The following is a 22,677-nucleotide window of genomic DNA, read 5'->3' as shown; positions in this document are numbered from 1 at the left end:
AGGTGACCCATAATCCAGGGCTGTTATAAAATGATATGGAGGACAAGCAGCTGCCCACAGCCTGCCTTCTGGGGAACCCGGGACCCTCACCAGAAGAAGGAGTTCCCCCACTCCGAGCTGTCATCTCCTTGCTTCTGTGCCCGGACTGTCAGGTCAAAGCGGGAACCATCATTGGGCCACGCGAAATAAAACACCCCCGAGCTGAGGATCTTCCGGAGGGCAAGCAGGCGGTCCTCCTCCCGGGCCTCCTCTTGCAGAGGATAAAACTCGATGCCGGTGATTTTGTAGATTTCTGCATCTGGAATTCTGCCCACCGACGTGCAGCCTGTCACCAACACCAGGAAACTCAGAGGAGCACCACCTGCAAGTGGAATCAGATGAGACAGCTCAAGGGGCTGCGGTTTTCCTGCCCCATCCTGCAGCATGTCTAGGACCCAGTCACCTGTGCCCAGGGCTCTGCAGCCCTGTCTCCTTCACCTCGGGTGCTGGCTCACAGCACCAGAAGGCAGGAGCTGCTGGAAAGGTGGAGTCTGGCCCTGGCACAGCTCTCTAGGATCCGCAGTGTACTTTTACAGATCCTCTGATGATTCTGGTGCAGACAGCTTCCAGGGGTCAGTCCTCTCCCACATCTGCACCCTGAGCCCTCCACCCTGCCCCCCACATTTTCTTTCAAGCCTTCCCTGCTTTCCAGAAAGGGCCTGGGGCCTCTGTATGTGCCAATGGCTCCCTATTGGCACTGGTCATGTACAAAGCCAACTGCCCTCTTAAGCCTGTGCTCTCAGTGGATGGGATCCTCAGGGCAGGATTCTGGGTTGCTGTTGTCTTCCAGTATCACTGGTATTTGATGAATGTGTCCTAAACCAATTCCTGTGCAGATCACCCAGACTTCACTGGCCTGCTGCCTGGAGAAGGGTGCAGAGCCTCTGGGGCACTGCCATGCTGTCCCTGGCTGCCCATTTTCTGTTCTGTGCCCCCTACCACACAATGCTTTACAGCTATGCTGTGTGTGTCAGAAGTGAATGTGAATGGAGTGCCCCAAAATTAGTGGAACACCCACCCATCAAAGCACAGGGTTTAAGAGATGGCTTGGGTTCCGTCCAGAGAACACTCTGAGGTTCAGGGATCCTCTCCCAGCAAGATCTACTCCAAACAACTGGTGGCCACCATCCAGAGTGACAGTTCATATGGCCTCAAATCTCCCCAGGCTTGGATGAAAGATCCTAAAGACAGTGGTTCTACCTCCCCAGACTTTCTCCTTGTACCTCACAGGAGGAAGAATGTGGCTCACAGCATAGAATGACTAGTTTTTATTAAGGCATATTAAATAGGTGGGTCATGATTCACACGCCTGCTGGTGCCCTGTGGGGCAGGGACACACCAGCAGAGCCACAGCTCCCACTCCTGTCATGAGGAAACCACTGTGAACCTGACAGTGAAGGAGTACCACTGGGCACAGCATCAGGGGTCAGGGCTGAGTCTCAGGAAAGGCAGGTGGGGTCTCCGTGCATCTGGCACTCTGGACTCCCAGCTCCAAAGATGCACACAGTCTCTAGCCTTGGCTGGGACCAGTCCACAGCGCCCCTCTGCTTGACAGCTGGGGAATGTGCCATTCAGCAAAGTATTCTGGCATGGCCAAGGGATGGCAAGGAGTGGGCTTGAGAAGACGAATGGAAATTTTTGCTTTCTCTCCTTCCACCCAAGTCAGGAAGTGGATTTCTCACCCTACTCCTCACCAGCCTCTGCGTAGGGGCCCGAGTGGCTGGCAGGAGTCCCAGGCTGCCAGGAAGACAGCAGGCATCTCCTGCGCAGGCCAGCGGCCTGGGGGAGGCTTGGAAAGCTGGGCTGCAGCAGAATACAGGACAAATGAGAAAAAAGGAAGGTGCCACCATCATAGGAAACTGGCTCCTGAGTCCTGGGGCTCTGGATGGTGCAGGCAAGTGACAGCTGCCACCAGGTTCCTGTGTAGTGCTCCTGAGGACAACACTTGCACATCCACACACACCCACTTAGTCCTCCCAAGGCTGCCACTGTTATCTCATTTTACAGACATCGGGGGAGAAAAGAGGCCCAGAGAGCTTGAGTGGCCTTCCCAAGGTGACACAGTTGGGGACCTGGGATCCAAACCCATTTTCTGGTCACAGAATCCGGACAAGTTACTCAGGCAGAGTCTGGCTGCAGGGCTGGTGCTCCCCTTAGCCTTTGTAGGTAGTAGAACCCACCCGCCTAGTGAGGCTGCTCTTGCAGGACCACCATCATCACTTCACACACAGTGAGCATCCCCAGGGGCACGCAGTCACTGCCCATGCACAGGCCAGTCTGCGCTGGGATGGAGACACGAAGGTGGACTTCCCCTCAAGCTCACACTCTGTCTGCCGCTGGAATTTAGCAGTTTTCAGTCAGCTTGGCTTGCTGTGTGTGGCCAGCCGACACACCCCTGTAACTGAACGGGGAACCCTGACATTCACACACTGAAGTTGTCACCCCCAGATGACAGACAGTATGAGAAGGTGGAGCCTCTGGGGAATCCGATCAGTGACAGCAAAGCTCTCCTGCATGGACCAGCCCTTTATGAAGGCAGCCCTGTGCACTTCCTCACCTCTTCCACCCCACAAGGACACAGAGAAGGCATCATCTGTGACCCGGAGGTGAGCTTCTACTACCTGGACCCCAAACCTTATTGGCCCCTAGACCTTGGATTGGCACCTCCAGAGCTCTGAGGAGTACACATCTGTGGTTCGTAAGCCGCAGTTCCTACCAAGGGACTCGGCTACAGCACCCAAACAGGCCCAGGCAGCACCCCTGGCTCATGTAAAAAATGATACCACAAAATTTCACCCATCATTTAAAAATAATGTTATTGGGCTGGGGTAATAGCTCAGTAGAATAAGCACCTGCCTGGCAAGCGCAGGGTCCTGAGTTCAACCCCTGGTACCACCAAAAAAATAAAAATAATATTATTTTCAGCACATTCTACATATTGATAAGTAAACATAAGGTACCATGATCTTCTTCCTGGTATCCAGCGGATGGTTCACTGACTGTACTCATCCCCTTCTTTTTTTTTTTTTTTTTTGCAGAACGGGGGATTGAACTCAGACCCTTGCCCTTGCTAGGGAAGCACTTATTCTACTGAGCCATCTCCCCGGCCCCTCCCCTTCTATTATTTAAGGAACACATGAACAAGCTCTGCCTGCACAGGTGAAATTTTTAGCCACCTCTCCCTCTGACTTCTGCACCAACTTTTATTCACATTTTGCATTTCTGTTTTCTATTGATCACCCTTCAAGAATATTCAGTAGTTTCCTGCTAAGATCAGTATGTGTTGTAGTTTGTATGTAGTTGTTCCTCATGCAGGTCACTGGGGTGGGGTTCTAGAGGCTGTGATTAATTCATGATTCAAGGCTGGGATTATGGATGTGAGTGCTACACCTGCCCTAGAGCAGAAAGCCTAGATACCGGATAAGGAAGGGCCACTTCTCCTCCCTTTTTGCTCTTGCTGCTTGCTGTTGCCATGAACTCCTGCCCCCTGTCATGTGCCACTCTGTCCTGGAGCCAGTTGGGGATGGACTGAAACCTCCACTAACTGTGAGCTAAATCAACCTGTCCTTCCTTAGTTTTGGATGTCAGGTATTTTGTCCCAGAAATGAGAGAAAAGTAACTGAGTAATTATTTGCTGGTGGCAAATAATCATTGACTGTAAAAAGTAAAACGTGCTTGGATGGCATCTCAATGACATGGGTAAATATTGTGGAATCGAAGTACATTCTGTGTAACTTCTAATTCTGTTTTGCAGAATTTTGTACATGTAAACAATATACAACCTTTTTCTTTTTTTAAATTTTTTAAAATTTTTTTCAACCTTTTTCGTGATAATAAATATATGGAAATAAAAGAGCTTCCTTTTATTTATTTATTTTTTTGGTGGAACCGGGGATTGAACTCAGACCCTTGCACTTGCCAGGAAGCACTTATTCTACTGAGCCATCTCCCTGGCCCCAAAGCTTCCTTTTAGAAATGTCATCCAATTCTGCAAAGTCCTTAAGAATTAATACTAAAAATGTTTTGACAAATTATTTCCAGTGGTATCAGATGCCATGCCAATTAAGTTCTTTGGTTTTGTAGAAGGAAAAAGCTGGCTGTTCCCTGACTTGTGAAGAAAACTGGTACTGAGGCACAACACTGTCAACAGTGTTGTGAATTGTCCCACTGCATGGCATCCTAGAGGTCACCTTCTGAGTGAGGCTCATGGGGAGTTTCTAGATAGGAGAAATGTACCTTTCCTTCATACCATGAAGAGGGTGGACAGGAGGTGGGGACGGTGAGGACAGCAACTTGCCCTACCACCATGAGCATGTTCTTAGGTGAATCAATTCCAGAGGACACCTGAGGATCTGGGAATTAATCCTCTCAGACTCCCTATGTCTATTTACTCTGGACATCATACAGCACAGAGGAACATGGTCCCAAGTCTCTGGACTGAGGGTTTCTCTGGTTCAACGACCCAGCAGAGCAGTGGCCTCCTCCCTCCACACTGTGTGACTCTGTCCTACCCACTGTGGCCCACAGAGGTGTCCTTGAGAAACACAGAAAAGCCTGAGGGGCTACCTGCCCCCAGTGTATATAAATTCACTTTGACTGGGAGATTTTGGCTTTGCTGTCATGACACAGGATCAAAACTAGGCCTAGAGGTCTTGGGGAGATAGCTCAGTAGAATAAGTGCTTGCCTGGTAAGCACAGGGTCCTGAGTTCAATCCCCGGTACTCAAAAACAAAACAAAACAAAACTAGGCCTAAGGTTGGCCTAAGAGGTGGTCAATTGAGGCTGTATGTAGGGGCTTGAAGCAATGATCTTGTAGTAAGAAAAAAATCAGACTCAGAAGACTGGGTTATGTACTGCCTACCCCTCTGCTGCCCTGTGGAGCCTTGAACAAGTCTCTGACCCTCTCTGAGCCTCAAAGAGAGATGCATGAGGTGACCTCTGTGTCCCTCCACCCCTAGGTTGAGGCCTCTGGTTCCAGGGCTCCAGACAGAGCCAGACCCTGTGTAGTCTTGCTGTCCAGAGAGAGGTTAGAAGGTGGGAGAGGAAATAGTGGTGACAGAACACACAGACCCCTAGGAGCTGAAGGCTCAGTGGAAGGAAGCAGGTGGAGAAATTCAAGCATTCCTCTACTGTTTGATGGGGGCAGTTTCAGAGTGGGGAACACATGGAGTTCTGGCTGCAGGTGGTAATGATCAATGTACAGCACGATCAGTGCTACTTGAAATGGTTAAAATGGCAAGTTTTAGGCTATGCATTTTTTTTTTACCACAATTTAAAAAACAACAACAAAAAACAGGGGCCAGGGAGCTGGCTCAGTGGAATAAGCACTTGCCTGGCAAGCACAGTGGCCTGAGTTCAATCCCTGGTTCTGAAAACAAAATCAAAAACAAAACAAAACAAAACAAAACAAACAAACACCAAACCTCAATGTTAGTTTAGAAAGTTCCCTCATCCTCCAACAGGCTGTCTTCAGGCTCCACTTCAAGTTCAAGCTGTCCAGCTTGCCAGGCTCTTGCAGTAAGGGTCTAGGGAACTAGCAGTAGCCATTTGTCATTGATTGTGAGGGGCTGGCTGGTGGGATAGCGGTGCGTCACCACAGACATGAGGCCCTTGTCAGGGCCAGGCCCAGGCCCCCTGCCTCTCTCTGTCTCTCTGCGGCTGTTTCTCATGTCTCTCTCCTGCAGCATCCCTCTGCCACACCATCCTGCCTTGGAGCCAGCCAACCCTAGACTGGCACCTCCACAAACTATGAGCCAAAATCAACCTTTCCTCCTTTAACCTGAGTGTCAGGTATTCTGTCCCAGCCACAAGAAAGTAACAAAGACAATGCCCAATTTAAATGCCCAATCCTCCTGTCCTTCAGATAGCCCAGGCCCTCTCTGATATGTATTTAAAACAGGCCAAATTATCCCCAGACTGGCAGAGGTGTGGTCTCAGCCACTCCCTCCCCCTTTGGTGGAACATGGGAGCGAGGTTTGTGGCGGTACCATGCTGGGGTCGCTTCCCAGCTTGCATACAGTGTGCTTAGTGCATTTATACCAGGGAAGCGGGCAAGCAATGTAGATCACAGGTCCCCTCACCCTAAGGAGCTGGGTACCAAATATTTATCATCATGCCATTGGATATAAGTGTTAAGATAAATTATCTCAAGACTGGCAAAAAGCAGTCTGTTTCAAGATTTGCTGTAGAACATTGTGTACCCAAAACTCCCACAGCCAGCCTGCCTGGTGTTTGAGGAGCACAAGCCTACCATGTTCATCCTCTTAGAAAGAGCTCTTAGGATCCGTGTAGGGTAGAGATGAGGCAGTTTCCTGGTTTTACAGATGAGAAAAATAGCTCTGGAGAAATTACCTAAGTCTAGAAGGTCAATCAATTGTGGGTCTGGAACTAGAAGCTTGATGGTTGCCTAACGGAGAATTTTGGGATGCTGTCTTGGGCAGCATCATAGGCTGCACAACTCCAGGAAAAACAATTCATTATAGACTGGGGCTTGAATAGAGTCCCTCGGGTGAGGAAGCAGATGGAACTTGAGGGCTTGGTCAGAGAACACTTATGTCCATATAATCATTGCAGGAAGTTCTTGTTTATGCTACACTTGCTTTCTATGCCCTGGACTGGTTATATACCGGGAGGCCAAACTCCTTGGCTAATCCAGGGGGCTCCAACCCCTTCCAGCTGGCATTTCAGGAAGGAAGGAGATGGTTTCCTACAAAAGCTAGGACCATGGGATAAGCTTTCAACATTATTTTTGTGCATGTTTCTTAATTTCTAGCACAAAGCCTATCTTAATGTACGTAAGTTGAAATCAACAACTTGTCCCAAATTGAGAGCCTGAGGGGGAAGTTTCTTTCTTCGTAGAAACTCTCAGCCTAAAATTTCAAGAGGGAGCCCACTCCCTAACCAGCTGGTCATCCTGGAAGCAAACAGAAAGGTAGAATGACACTCAGTACTTCCCAATATGCTCAAAAGGTGAAAGGCATGAGAGAGATCAGAGTTTTGAGTCGGAGACTTACAGGTGGTGGTGGGGGATCAAGTTACACCCAAGCACTCCAAAACCTTGTTGTAAGTGCCCAACCCTCCTGTCACACTTCAGATACCCCAGTACACTCTCCAGAAGGTGCTCAAAATGGGCCAAAAATACTGACATCCAAAACTCAAACATGCTCACCACACCCATGGAGACATCCAAAAGCCCACCCTGCAGGGTATCTGGCAGGCAGGACTGGGGTCTTAGAAGACATCAGAAATAGGGCTGGGGACCCAACAACCTTCACCATGTCCAAGCTCCAGGTCAGGCCGGCCAGGACAGCTCAGGATGTTAATCACCTCTTCATATTTCCTACCCCCATAATAACCTACTGATGCTTGTATGGCCCCCGAGCCAGGGGCTAAGATAGCCTGGTTCATTCTGATGATGCCTTTGGGTGCTACCACCCTCGCAGTCAGGAACAATTTCTGATTGCTGATCTTCAGTCATACTTTGGGAAAAGTCACTCCCCCCCCGACCCTCCGGGATGGGACAAGCACGACGCTCTCTGTCCTCCTTGGAAGCTGTTTGTCAGCCCCTTTTAGAGAGGCAGACAGCCTGCGTAGTAGAAGTAGCCCTTGGACCATAGAGTATAAATTTAAAACCCAGGTTAGGGCTTGAGATCAGTGTGAATTTGAGCCCATTACTGTCCTTCCCTGTATCCAAGTCTCTGTCAGATATAAAATGAATCATTCATTTGTGTTCCACAAAACCTTGCCGGCTCTAACTGTAAGATCTGACTATAAGGCATCTGGAGTGCCAAGATGTCACACTGGGAGGAAGACAGGGGTTGTGTGGCAGATGGAGGACATTTCAGAAGCTGCTGATGTGTCCCTTTCAGTAAGTACAGAGCAGGGTAACTGTGCTGACCTCAGTCACTGGGAGAACAGAGTTAAATTAAAGCCCTCAAACCTATATGCAGCACAGAGAAATGAAGGCAAGGGCCACAGGAAATTTTTGTAACCTCAGAAAGCTCACTGTGGAGGAAAAGCCCTGTCCAGACTGTTGGCAGGCAGCATATTTGCATGGAAAAAAGCAAGCATTTGGAAGCTGCAGGATGTGGATATGGGCTTGGATCCCAGGTGAGCATCTCACTGTAGGCAAATGACCCGAACCCTCCGCCTATTTCCTGTGCTGCACATGGGGCCAAAGATGCATCATCACGTGGGCTTATCTCTAGGACTAAGAACATTTACCTCTGTCTAGCCCTTAGCACAGAAAGACATTTAACAAGTACGTCTTGTCATGTGAGCACTGAGTATTTTTCCAAAACATTTCCTATTTGGAAATGACAGATACAGTCATCAGAGCTTAGGAAAAGCACTCCATGACTGAAAAGAGCCAGAAAAGTAGTAGCGGCAAACACAGCACTATTGTGTCAGCTTCCAAAACCCTTGATCTCTGATATGCTGGATGTGGGAAAAGCTCCAGAGGCCTGAATTTGGACAGTTCACAGCCACTCCCACATCAGCTCAGAAGGGCCAAGAATTAGGAATGTGACCTAGGGCCCTGGTCTTGGCCCCAAAGGCCGCTGGGGTCCTCCATGGCCAGGACACTGGTAACACAGATAGGCCTCGCATGAAGCAGGCATCTGAGGAGGAGGAGGAAGGGGAAACTGCAGAACCAGAGGGTCCCGGGGCCTGAGGCCCAGGATCAGCAGAGGTGGCAGAGGTGGCTGTGACTGACTTGGCTCTGGAGTCTCAGACTGAGCAGGGATGCCTGTGTCTTCCGGTGTGCTCTCTCTCCTTTCCACAGCCCATCCACCCATGTTATAGTGCAGTTTTCTTTCCTCCCCTGACGCCCATGCTAGGCGCTGGACAGCAGGTATGGGGTATGTGTTCTTCTCAGGCAGGCGCTTATTCTACTGAGCTATCACCCTGGCCCTCTTCTTTCCTCTTGGTCCTCTTTCCCTCCCAGTTCAGTTTCCACTTTAGACACACCCACGGAGCCCTGTGACGCAGTCTCCAGCTTCTGCCCTGGTCTCCTGGCCTTGACCACCTACCTGGGCACATCTGCGAGGAAGTGCAGACCCCACCCCAGTGACAGACAGCCTTTGGAGCAGAAGCCCCATCAGAACTTTAGAAAACCTCGGGCCCTGGAGGCTACTAAAGATGAGCCCCATAGGCACCCAGGGCTGGGAGCCGCATCCTTCTCCACCCCCACAGGTGACAATCAGGTATTTGTCACTTTGACCTCCTCCCCATGAAGAAGCAGGCTTTGAGACAGAAACATCTTAAGAGATCAAGTAGGTAAGACAGAATGCCCTGGCTCCGCAGCTCCCAAAGGAACGCAAGAGGCCTTCAGCTGCTCGCACTGAGCCGATACTCACCGGATTTTAACCTGAGCTCCCCCAGGCAGCCGTAAGCGTCCGTGAGCTTGCCATACTGTCCCTTAATGACTTCCTTCTCCTCAGGAGCTGGGGCAGAAGCATAGGAAAGCAGACATCAGCAGCGGCTCCTGCTCGCACCGTTCATTCACACTGCTCTTGGCAAGCTGATTCCCACCCACACGAAAAAGAAAACGCAGACAATAGCTCGGCCCACAAACACCATGCCTGGAGGATTTATCATGCAAGCATCACAGGGCTGCAGGGATTCAGCCCTTCCACACAGGCTTGTTCTCTGAAGTGCTGACAGCTTCCTGGGGGGTAGGGGAAAGGTGTGGTACACCCTGGGGTGGGGGGCAAGGGGACTGGGGTTGCAGTGCCCAGCTGGCAGCAGGCCTGGGCCTGGCCTGTCACACTATGCCACATCCCACTCCACTTGCTCAGGTATAGGTGAAGCACCACTCAGCCTTGGGGGTCTTTCCATCCCAAGTCTCAGCCACAGGAGACTGGCCCTCTTCAGGGCACCTGCTTCTGCCTGGGTGTCATCTGAACAGCAGGGGGACGCATGAGTAAGTGAGTGACAAGGCAAGCTACAGGGCTTGCCTGCTAGGACATTAGCAGTGATTGTCCATGCTGGGCCACGGCACAGCCTTACTTAAAAGTAAAAGGGGAAAGCAAAACAACCAGCAAAGGCCCTTTTGAAGCAGGGAGCTCTCTCGCCTTCCTCAAGATGCCACAAGACCCCAACTATCCCAGGCGCAGGGGCAGGGCCAGGCTGTGCACCCTTCTCCAAATCATGCTTTAAATGAATCATCACAACAATACGACACTACATGAAAGAAGCCAGTCACAAAAGACCACAAAAATATTCCATCTGTAGGAAATATCCAGAACGGGCACATTTCTAGATTCAGAAAATAGATTTGTGGTTGCCAGTGGCTAAGACTGGAAGAGTGGGGATTTGGGGTTATGGCTAATGACTCTGGGGTTTCTCTTCAGGGGGACAACAATGTTCTAAAATTAGATTGTGGGGTTGGTCAAAAAGCTCAGCAGACTAAAGTGCCTATTTAGACAAGCTCAGGGAATGGGGTTCAATCCCCAGCATGCCATGCTGGCCCCTGCCCCCAGGGCACGCTGAGACTGCAAGTGAGACTGGGCATGGTGGTGTGTACCTGTAATCCCAGAGCTTGGGAGGCTGAAAACAGGAGGATCACTACAAATCCAGTCTGTGTAGTAAGACCCTGTACTAAATACATAAAAATAATAGTAAATAAAATAAAATTAGATTGTGGTAAGTTAATAATTTAATGGGTGAGATGTATGTTATATGAATCATATCTCAATAAAGCTGTAACAAAAACCAACCACAGGGGCCGGGGAAATAGCTCAGTAGAATAAGCGCTTGCCTGGCAAGTGCAAGGGCCTGAGTTCAATCCCCGGTTCCACCAAAAAAAAAAAAAAAAAAAAAAAAAAAATCAACCACAAACCTAGTTTTAAAAACTTTGTAATGTTATGGTAGACAGTAATCTATGTGACATAATCTGAGCATCTTAAATAACAAACATAAAGAGGAGACCAACTTAATGTCAAACTAGTGATGGGAATAAATGCTGTTTTGAGGTTTCACATCATGTAAAAATATCTGTATTTTGTATTGGTGGCAAAGCCTTGACAAACTGGTTCTGTTGTTTACCTAACTCATGGAAGGAAATGCCAAATCTCAGTTAGAAAGTATGAAAAGAAAGCTGACTTGTCCCCACATCCAAGAACAACCAGCTGTGCAGTTCCACGCACAGCCCCGGAGGAGCCCTGGGGCCCAGGCTGAGAACTCGCACTGGCAGAAGGCATTTCTGCATCATCACAAAAACATGGAAGATACAGAGGTGAGAAAAGAAAAAGCGGGTTCCTTCTCTGCCCAGGCCTTCCAAGCCTCAGAAAGGAGTCTTCCTTAGAAGTCCTGCTACCCCCACACCTTAGCTGCGTAGCCTAGCTCCCGGAGTCCAGGAATTTCAACAAGGAACTAAGATCCCAGCAGACCCTCCTGCCCAGCCCCAGGCGCAGATGCACTGAGAACTCCAGGCCCTCGCTGCTCCTCGCTGTCTGTGCACATGGCTGCTGAGCCAGGCCAGCACAGAAAGCAGCAACAAGCACTTTAAAGGATGAGCCTTGTTTTACCCATAGTCTGTCCTGGCAGTCCAGCTTAGAAGAGCCAATGTTCCACATTGTCTAGGACACACCTGATTCCTTGTTCTTCTCAACTGTCCCCCTACAGTATTCCTGTACACATCAGACCATACATACCCCAATAGGTTGGAAAGCGTATCAGAGTCCTCTCCTCGCAGCTTCAGCACCAGCTGAGCCCTGGTGGCCCAGAGCCACCTGCTCCACAGCCTGTGTGTACCCCCTTCTTTCTCCTCCAGCTGGTGATGGAGGGGGAAGGGGGAATGAGCAGGCACCTGGCTCTCGCAGCAGGACATGCTACCCCTACAGGACTTATCTGCGTACCTGGGGCTTGGAAACAGGGGGCAAACCACGAAGCCAGAGACCACTGCTCCATTTCTCCAGAAAGGACTGTAGTTAACATGTGATTTAAAGAAAAAGGCTGAGCCAAGGATATAGCTCACTGGTTTAAGTGCCCTCCTGGCAAGCACAAAGTCCTGAGTTTGATCCCTGGTACAAATAAATAAATAAATAAATAAATAAAAAGGCTGGCAAAGTCAACAACTAGCAAAGACACTCATGTCTTGTCATTTGTAGCAGTTCTCTTCTACCAAGTCACCAGTTCTTGGGAGACAATACAGGGTTTGGTCCTTGGGTCAACATGTCCATCAACTGGACAATATATAATTTGGTTTCATTTACATTTCTGTTTAAAGGAGGTTTATTGGTCATGAACTGTTGATTGATTTTCATTGAACTCATGGCAAAAAGCACAATAATTCAAACTAGAATGAAGCTTATCAAATAAGGCACAGCATGGCCTTCTTTTTTTAAAAAATTTATTTATTTATTTATGTGTGTGTGTGTGTGTGTGTGTGTGGCCAGCTCAGCCCACCAGGGGGCGGGGCTGGCTGGCATGTGGTGCTGGGGGATTGAACCGCGGTCTCTGTGCTTTGTGAAGTTTGTTCTAAGTAGGTGCTTTAGACCACTGAGCCATCTCACCAGCCCAGCATGGCCTTCTTGCATGTAGAAATACTGGCAGCACTTCAGCCCACTGCTTAGGGGCCATTTTTATTGGTGGCAGAAAGGTATAAAATGTGACACCAAAGAGACGTTACAGAGTGAGACAAAGGCAGGGCATCGGTTAGCTCAGTCTCTGCAGGAACCTGTGTGCTGGTGACACAAATTTTGTCCTCTCTGATCAGGTCCACAAACACTTATAAAAAACGCTGAGTTTAGATCCTGGGATTGTAAATGCATATTAGAGAGCAGGGGAATTTACAAACACAGGGCACAAATACTGAAGATTCTCAACCCGGTGGAAGAGCTCGGCAAAGCCCACTGGGAGCCTTGCTAGGAAAGCAGCCCTTTGGTCTGTGCCAACTGGTTTGCCTCCAGGGCTCTTCACCTAGGGTGACAGGGGAAGTCCCTTGCAGCTGTAGGGTCTTCAAGAGACAGCTCTGGAGGAAACCTATATAATCTCTAAAATGCATGCAATTTTTAGTACATATCTTTATCAAAGTAGGATCCATGGTTTTCAGTAAAGTCTCAAAGATGTTAATAACTTCAAAGAAGTTAAGAACAAGCTTAATGAACAAATTTTTTAAATCAAATATTGACTGAGTTTTTTGTTTTGCTTTGCTTTGTTTTGAGGGAGAGGGCAGGGTATTCTAAAGAAAATTAATGAAATCACAAATCTCTGTGCGAAGCCAGAAGCCCCAGAAATGAGAACTAAGCAGACCTTGCTGGTATTGATGGCTACTTACAGTAAACAAAGAATCTATGAAATTAGAGTCTCAGTGTCTCTTAGAAGAGGTCAAAAAAGCCACAATTCCACTTTTTCCACCAATCTGCCTCGGCAGCTTAGGGCAGCTGGAGAGGTGGCAGGCGAAACAATACACTAACCTTCCATCACAACTGTAACATGTAACTACATTGCATGGCTTACAACCACACAAACATCTGATCTTTCAACTCTTCAGGTTGGAATTCTGCCCTGGGAGTCATAGTGCTCAAATGAGGGTGTCTGTAAATCGGCACTAGCTCTGGAGACCTGGAGAAAAGTGGAATTCCTTGCCTTTTCCACCACTGAGGGTTTGCATGCATGCCTTGGCGCTCAGCCACTTCCTCCCCCTTCCACTCAGCAACTGCAGCACTGATCTCTGCTCCCCCTTCACATGTCCTCTCTTGCTCCTCTCTTCCAACTTCTCAGAGCCCTTGAGAGTACACTGGATCTGCCCAAATGGTCTGTGATGATCTTCCATCTCCAGGTCCTCAATCTGCAGGGATGTGGACCTCTGGCACAAAGGCCTCCCACTTTCTGCCCACACATTCAGGAAAGGTAAGGAGGAAGATGAGGACTGTCCTCTGCCACTGTAAGCCCACTGTTAGGGAACTCAGGACTACATCCTGTGCCCATGGAATCCTCCTGGCAAAAGGGCCTGTGAAACCCCAGCCTCCCTTCCTACAGGCCAAGTGGATGGCCAGGTCCTTCCCAGCACACGGGTGTAGGCAGGCATCTCTGGGAGAGCAGCTGATAAACACAACGAAGTCATCCTGACCCCAACAGCATCTACTTCGACCCTAGCCCTTTGCATAGCTTTCACAGACCCTTAAATCTCAGCGTTATCTGGTTCTCACTTGGTTAACCAGAAAACAAAGAAGGCTTTGTGCATTCACTCAACTATGCAAATAAACCTGAGCAAATCAAACTGAATGACAGGAAGCTGCAAAACAAAGCCCTGTGGTCCTGTCCACACTTCAGGGTGGGAAAATGACCCCAGAGGAAGCCCTAAAAACTAAACTGACCCCTGGCTCTGGGGGAATCACAGATGGTACCACACCCCCTGCCACCAGGAAAATTAAACAAACATGAGGTTTTTAAAAAGCCTTTTTTCACTCTTATATTTTAAAAACAAACAAAACCCAGCAGGGCCACCTCATCCCACTCTGTTCTTGTAAATTATTGACTCTCTAATAAAAACAACTTTATCATTGACTTATACAACCCTCCTGTTTCAAAACAGGGATAACTACAAACAGGCTATGACCTTTATAGATATGACAATCAAGTGTTAAGTACTATTTTCCCATCCTGAACAGACAAACTGTAAATAAAATGGGAGGCTTGAAACAATTTATTCTCTCACAGGTACAAAGACCAAAACCTACCCTGAAATCAGGGTAGGCACAGGCTCCTCCCAGTACCCCTGCACGGAGGGAGGGTTGTTCCTCACCTCTCTGGCCTCTAGTGTCTTCTGGTGATCTTTGGTGCTTCTGGGCTTGCAGCACTGTCATTCCAAATTCTGCCTCTAGTATAACTGCTGTTCTGTCTGCACATGCCATCTCCTAAGGACAGCCCTTGCTGCTAGATTAGGGACTGACCCTATTCCCATATGACCTCATCGTGACATCACAGCTGCAGAAACTCTTACTTCCTAGGGTCCCATTCTGCAGTACTTGGGACTAGGGCTTCAACAAATCTTTTTGGGGACACACCGGCCTGATACTTGGTAACCTTCTCATTGGGTGAGCTAGCCTTGGTAAAGCCTGGATTCGCTGCACAGTCTCTTCACAAGCTGCTTCTCTTTCCTCAATGCCTGGCCTCCAAGCTGTTCACAGGCCCGCCATGTATCTCCTTCCCCCACCCCAGCTTCAGTGTCCCAGTGCTTGCGCTGCCCATGGCCTTACTCTCAGCGCCAGGCCAAGTCACACCACACCCTTCTAGCCCCAAACACTGTCTTCTCACAGGTAGGTCTGAGGGAAGAAGAAATATTTTGCTTTCCAGAATGGAGGTCCCAATCAGATAAGTACAAGCACCAGGAAGGCAAGGAATGAAAGCCCTGAAGGGCCACAGAATCATAGAATAACATTCCCTCGCATGAGGGGATGGACAGTTGTTGCCAGGAGCTGCCAGGTGGGCACAGCAGCCAGTGCTGCAATTTCCAAAAAGAAGTAGGTCACTGCTGATTTTTCAGTGTTGGCAACCAATCTACAGTTATTTTTAGCACCACGTGGGTGGATGTACACCTCTGTGGGCTGCATTTGGCTGCCCATTTGCAAATTCTGCCCCTCCTTACTTAATGTCTGGAAAATAGATGAATATTTCTTCCTCTTGCACTTTTGTTTTTTTCTGTAGGCTTTCCATAGGATGATTCTAGACGCACATGTTAGACACTGGGACCCTGCAGAGGAGTAGGTGAAAGTTCTCTGCACCAGAGCGGAGTAGAACATGCATGCATTTGGCTGAGAGAAGGGACATGAGTAGGGGATGGACAAGTGATGGCTGGAGAGGCCAGACCTGGGTGAGCAGGAGACCTGAGCGGTGTGGCTGTCCCTGCACAGGCAGGGAGGGGCAGAGGAGAGGGTGGAGCCTGCTGGGAGGCCCGGGGGAGACAGGTGAGATAATTAGCAAAACACAGACAGTGACACAAGCTGAGGAGGAAGAGCAGGAAAGCAAGCAAGCAAGGGGGCTGTGCATGTGGAATATTACATAGTTGGGGCTGAAAAGGCCTCGCCCCCAGGGGACATTTGAATACAGGACCTAAAGGAAGTGAGAGATGATCCTTGGGTAGAGAGCAAGAGCGCCCCAGGCCCCAGAGAGCACAAGAAAAGATCCTGGGGCAAAAGCACTCTTGACCTGTGCAAGGACCCAAAAGCAGCTAGGCTAGTGCGCCTGAAGGCTCGCAGAGGAAGGCGTGAGCAAGGCCTTGGGTGAAGCCCCACAGCCATCCAGATGGGGCTTTCGCTGTGAGTGAGATGCTGCCAGGGCTGAGTTGTGAGGATCATTCTGGCTGCTGTTGAGAACTCCAGAGGACCAACATGAGAAGCAAGGAGACCAGTTAGGAGGCGCTGCAACTATCTAGGCAAGAAAGGATGCTGACGTGGACTGGGGTGCAACCATGGTAGTGCTAAGAAGCAGTTCAACTCTGCAGAAACCAGACAACTCTCAGTCTCCGTCTGTCTGTCACTGTCTCTGTCTCTCTAATTTCGAAAGAAAAGTACGACAGACCCTTCATGCCCACATCTCCACGTACCACCTGCTCTGCCTGCTGCCAACCCTGCTGCCAGCCCTGCCCCACTCACTTTCACTTATGTCCCCACCTACTCGCCCATCTAAGATCAATGGGTCTTGGAATGCGGTCCTCATAACAGCAGCATCAGTGCTGGAAACAAATGACTAGGCCCCATCTGGGCCCGTGGCTCAGAGAGCCTGAGCCCAGGAATGTGCATTGTAATAAGCCCTCAGGAGAGTCTGCTGCAGGCTAGAGTTTGCTTCAGACAACTCTGAGTAAACACCAGCTATGACATGGCTCTATTGGCCCAGGCTCTGGTAAGCTCTAAAAGGTAAGACTTCAGTAAGAAGCTTTGAAAGATTAAGAGCTCGCATATGTATGTATGTATGTATGCATGCATGTATGTATGTATGTATCCATGCATGTACTGGATACTGGTCAGTTTGGGATTTTTTCAAAAGAAGCAATAAAATACAGAACACATTTTATAAGATTATTTTATAAAAACCCAAAGAATCATATATAAAGAGTGCAGGAAGGCTGGAGAGGTAGCTCCGAGGCCTAAACATCTGCATGGCATGTGCAAGGACCCAGGTTCAATCTCAGATACCACATGTCATCCTGGTCCCACCCTGGGTGCACCTTGATGGCCACTAAAGCTGGGCGGGGTGGCTCACACCTGTAATCCCAGCACTGGGGAGGCTGAGACAGGAGGATCACTAGGAGTCTGCACTGCACAGTGAGACCCTGCACCAAATAAATAAATAGAGGGAAAAAAAATAACAAAGAGTACAAGAAATCTTTCCACACACTAAAGACCACAGAATCCAGCTGAGGGCCTGGATCCTAATACCTTGCATGTCCAGCTGAAAACCTAGAGCCCATAAGAATGTTTCTCATAAGTCCAACTTCAGGCCTAGAGCCCACAGCAGTGTCTCACGCAGGAGCGTTCCGTGGATCTGCACTGGAAGGCACAACCGTCAGTGGTAGAAGCCAGAAAGTCTGTGCCAGCGGAATGGAAGATCTGTGCTAGCAGGCGGAGGGATCTGAGCTGGAGCCAGGAGCAATGCTCAAGAGAAGAACTACGGGGCCGGGGAGATGGCGCAGTAGAATAAGCGCTTCCCTGGCAAGCACAAGGGTCTGAGTTCAATCCTCGGTTTCACCAAAAAAACCCCAAAAAAATATAAGAACCACAACTACCCCCACAGTACCACAGCCATCCTCAGCAACAGTGAGGTCCTGAGCTCGTCCAGCGATGAGGAAAGCCGAGTTCCCATCAGGAAAGCCAATGTGACAAGCTTCTCCAGGAGGCTGAGCAGGGCACCATCTTCCCCTCTGGAGCCAGGCAGTGATGCTCAAGATGAGAAGCAAAGCTCCTCCAAAGTTCCTCAGGAAAGCCAGCATGACAAGGTCCTCCAGCAGCTTCTCCAGTTCTGCCTCTTAGGCTGTTGGCAGTCATCTTCAGGTGGGCCTCCCACACCCAGCACCAGGCTAGTTCAGTTCAGCTGGTGTAACAAGCTGATCACCAGTTAGCAATCCACTACAGTACTGAACTCAGGGCATTGCTTATTGCGGGCCAGTGCTCTACCTCTGAGCTTGACCACCCCTACTCCCACCCACCTAATAACAAAGACTCTTTTAAAAACCACAGCAACCCCCAGCTTTAGTGTGACAGGCCTGTAATACCAACACTCTGGGAGGCTAAGCAAGAGGATCACAAGTTTGAGCCCAGCACAGGCAACTTGATGAGACCCTATTTATACACACAAAAGAAGTCACAGTACCACAGCAGGAAAGGGTCTGAGGATAGCTCCGGCAGGGCATCATGTGGCTGCTATTCCACCCAGCAGCAACAGGCACATGGGCTTTTGCCAGCCAGGTCCTGCTAGGCACTGGCCAGTAGGATGTGTCTAAAATTGTGGACTAGAGGGGTGGGAACAGTGTGTTGGCACCCGTGACTTATACGGGAGGATCCCGAGTTTGACCCTAACTTGGACAATCTTACATGACCCTGTCTCAAAACAAAACAATGAAAAGGGCTGGGAATGTGACTGACTGTGCATGAATGACCTGGATTCAATTCAGTCCTCAGAGAAAGAGACAGACAGACAGACTGACTGACTGACAGAGAGAGACAGAGACAGAGAGATAGAGAGAGACAAACAGACTATGACAGAGAGAGACAGAGGAAGAAAGATTCAGGTGGAGTTGGGAGATGAAGAGTGAGTCAGAAGGGTCACCAGCATGGAGACTGAAGGTACCAAGAAGGAGGATAAGATTTGTAAAATTGACAGAGGGAAAGAAAAACCAGGGAGGAACCTGACCACAGCCTCAGGCAGGGCAGGAGGCAGCTTAGCCTCAAGGTGTGTGTGAGCCCAGTGTTAGCAGCCCCAGAGTCCCTTTCTGCAGAAGAGCTTGCCCATGGGCTGACTTTAAGTCCTGTTTTCCAGGGCTGGTGAGATGGCTCAGTGGTCTAGAGCACCTACTTAGAACAAGCGAAGCTGAGCAAAGCACAGGGACCGCGGTTCAATCCCCCAGCACCACATACCAGCCAGCCCTGCCCCCTGGTGGGCTGAGCTGGCCACACACACACATTAAATGAATAAATAAATAATTTTTTTAAAAAAGTCCTGTTTTCCTGGTACCCTGAGAAAAGTTGTCTATGTCAACATGTCTTATGACAAAACTAATCTGGATTGCTAAAAGCCATGTGGGCTGAGAGGAACTATAAATACAGAAGAGCCCACGAGACTTGAAGAGATCCAGGAAGACCCTGCTCTTGATCCTGGGCTGGCTGGAGAACGCGGAGCTGCTGCTTCCCGGGACGGGACACTTGCCCAAAGCACCACCAATGTGGACTGGGGACTCTGGTCCTCAGGGCAGAGCCAGGGACAAGCATGGCCAAGTGGCTTATCAGTCTGCTCTGCTAAAGAACCAGGAGCCCAGGCTGCGCTGCTGTGTAAGCAGCAGTCCCGCTCCAGTTAGACCGACCACCACATGCACATCTTTCTCTAATATTTTCCACAATAATGTGTCATAAGGAAATTCCAGCAAAGCCCTGCCCAGCAAAATAAGTAGGTCAGTTGAACACTGCAGACAGCCCAAGCCTGGGTACCATATGTGGCCACATTCTTGGCAGGCTGTTAAACTCTCATCTTGCATTTCCAGGTCTCAAAGGGACTGACTGGTCCAGACCAAGGTCAAAGCTGCCTTCTCGTGAAGATCCCAAACTCAGTGCCAAAGACTACTGGTGGCTGATCCTTCCGGAGTTATCTGTTCAGAGCTGAAGCAGCCTTCAGCAAGACAACAGTGTTCCTGCTGCACAGAAAGCCTAGGGGAGAGCTGCTAAGCAAAGTGAAAATTAAAACAATCCTTTGAAGCAGAAGTGGAGCTCCAAAACAAAAGCCAACAGGCCAGACTGTCAGCTGCTAAGAGAAAGTTCCTGTCTTCCCCTCTGCCTCTCTTTCACCAAAAAGTCTAGGCCACCGAGTGCCCTGGGGAGGCAAACCATTGAAGAAAAGTATTAGCTAAGCAAATGTACTGCCTACCACAATGCTGGGCTAAGGTCACAGCCCAGCCAAAGAAAATAGGAGGAAAGTTGAGTCTCCTGCAGCCAGAGCCAGAAAAGCATCTGTGGCCAGGGGGAAGTCCCTCTACTCTCCACAGCCCCACCCTGCCCCCTGCTGCACCCGCACAGCTGAGGTAGCCAATTCTTGGCGGGGGAGAGGCCACTACTGGGACAAGGGAACACAGCAAGGCTCCCCAGTCTTTATTGTTGAAATCTTTTTTCCTTAAAAAGAGGAAATCTAGAAAATTTGCATCTTAAAAAAAATGAGTAGAGGAAAAGCTAATGCCTGGAAGTCCAGGGAAAGGCAAAGCCAGCACGGAGCAGCAGCTCCTCCTGCTCAGAATATCCCTGTGCCAGCCATCCTGAGGCAAGACAGAAGAAATACGGATAAAAGAAGACAAGAAAAAAATGGCACTTTTTAAGAACTGTACTTGTAAGCAAAACTGCAGCTTTAGGACATAAAAGTTACCCAAGGTTACAATACCTTTTTTCCCTTCCGGGAAACTCCCCCAAAATCCCAAAGGATCGGGGAGATGGCTCAGTAGAATAAGCGCTTCCCTGGCAAGTGCAAGGGCCTGAGTTCAATCCCCAGTTCCACATTAAAAAAAAAAAAAAAAAGGATGTAAAAGACACAACAAGCCTGTTAATTGGGGACCTGCGCTGCTGCCCACAGGCCTCCATCCTGGAAGAGCTGTAGTAGCAGTGGGCAGCAGACCTCTAAACATGAAACGCGGGCAAATGACTTACACTCTATCACTGCCTGCCTGCCTAGGATAAAAGAACTACAGATAGGTAAAAAGGAGGCAAAGAAAATCACAATTTTAAATATAAAAACTGTAGTTTCAGGACACACCCAGTTAAATTTTCTTTTCTTTCCCTTATCTGCTTTTGTTTTTTCAAAAGAAAGTCATACGGTCAAGCAAAACTGGGACTCATCCTGTCAGAAGTCAGTCACAGCTACTAGTGTAAAAAAACTAGTGATCCTTCCAGGAAGAGCTATCCCCTTTCATCTGTAAGTCAAATCCCCTCTTTCCATAGATTCAAAGCTAAGAGGCTTCTCATATGGCTCCCAAAGTAGCCCCCGAAGAGCTTCTGCAGACCTGGACATGGATAGAAAGAAAGATAGACAGATGGACAGACAGACGGATACACTTTGATTAACTCACCAGTCTTTGATTTGGTCTTAAGCACTCTGCATAAAAGTATAATAAAAAATTAAAATAGAATAATAGTGTAACCAGACCTCCAGTCCTAAGATTCAAGCCCATAAAGCAGCAAAGGGCATGCGGTGGGGAATGGCCATATGTGTGTCGGAATAAAAGAGAAGCTCTTGGTTTAGTGGGAGAGGGGTGTTCCGGAAGGTGCACACTGCAGAGGTCTAGGTTTTGGGGGGCTTTATACAGTGTTTGGGATGATGTACATGTATGTGACAGAAGAGAGGTTTTGCTCTGGAGCAAAAGCTGCATCATTTGTATTTTACTTCCTCCAAGGTCTCCCATTTGGTTAAGGACCTGTTCCTTGGTCTCTTGCATTTCATTAGGCCCCATAGTCTGTTTGGGTATGCTAATGTACTTAAGCCCTGATATTTGGTTTGCTTTAAATTAACTATTTAGGGGTTGTGGAGATAGCTCAGTGGCATAAGCACCTGCCTAGCAAGCCCAATCTCCCTGAGTTTGACACTCCCCCCGCACCCGGTATCTCAATAAATAGATAAACAAACAATTTAGGACATGTGCTCATCCACCTAAATTCCCCTATCTCTTGGCTTCTCTAGTAATATTATACACAAAGGCTAGATGTCAAAGGGATGCCAAACACACCAGCCCCGACTGGCAAGGCTGGCAAGCACCTGTAACACTCTAGCCTATAATCAAGGAAGTGTTGATCCCAGTCCCACTGGTCCTTCCGAAGCTCTGTCCTTCAGTCTCTCTTTTTTTAAAAAAAAAAAAAACTTGTTTGTTTGTTTGTTTTGTGTGTGGCCAGCTCAGCCCACCAGAGGGCAGGGCTGGCTGGCGTGTGGTGCTGGGGGATTGAACCTCGGTCTCTGTGCTTTGCTTAGCTTGTTCTAAGTAGGTGCTTTAGACCACTGAGCCATCTCACCAGCCCCTTCAGTCTCTTTTAGTATATGCACATTCCTTTTTTTTTTTTTTTTTTGCATAACTGGGGATAGAACTCAGGCCCTTGCGCTTGCCAGGGAAGCGTTTATTCCACTGAGCCATCTCCCTGGCCCCCGCATTCCCATTTTAATGTACTTTAAAATATCCCCTGTTGTAGGAAGCTGAGATAGATAGAAATATTGTAGGTAGTCAGACAGGGCCAGGCCCTCAGAAGGAGCCAGTATAAAAGGCCAGACACCTGGAAACTGTGAGGGACAGATACACTCCTGGTGTGGCCCAGAAGAGAAAATGAACGTAGCCACACACATTCCTAGGGATAGACATCAGGGATTGATATTCTAAATGGGTATCAATCTCCTTGAAGCCAGAAAGAGTCACTGATCCAGCCCCCTACAGGAAAAGCTCCTGCTCGGTATTCATTTTTT

At 48.9% G+C, this 22,677-nt stretch overlaps 1 protein-coding gene across 8 annotated transcripts in view; it reads right to left on the bottom strand.

Annotated features, from left to right (window-relative positions):
• Positions 1 to 22,677, bottom strand: part of Synj2 (synaptojanin 2) — a 110,795-nt gene that overhangs the window by 70,842 nt on the left and 17,276 nt on the right. For all 8 annotated transcript variants that reach the window (XM_023712182.1, XM_023712184.1, XM_023712180.1 and 5 more), the window contains 2 exons: positions 9,396 to 9,482; positions 91 to 361 (listed from right to left, as the gene is read on the bottom strand). In XM_023712182.1, the coding sequence (XP_023567950.1) occupies positions 91 to 361; positions 9,396 to 9,482 (358 nt within the window). Of the gene's footprint in view, positions 1 to 90; positions 362 to 9,395; positions 9,483 to 22,677 lie in introns of those variants that run through there.

Source organism: Octodon degus, unplaced genomic scaffold, assembly GCF_000260255.1.
Source record: "Octodon degus isolate 3935 unplaced genomic scaffold, OctDeg1.0 scaffold00024, whole genome shotgun sequence".
Taxonomy (NCBI): domain Eukaryota; kingdom Metazoa; phylum Chordata; class Mammalia; order Rodentia; family Octodontidae; genus Octodon; species Octodon degus.
This window is presented reverse-complemented; position numbering and strand designations above follow the sequence as displayed.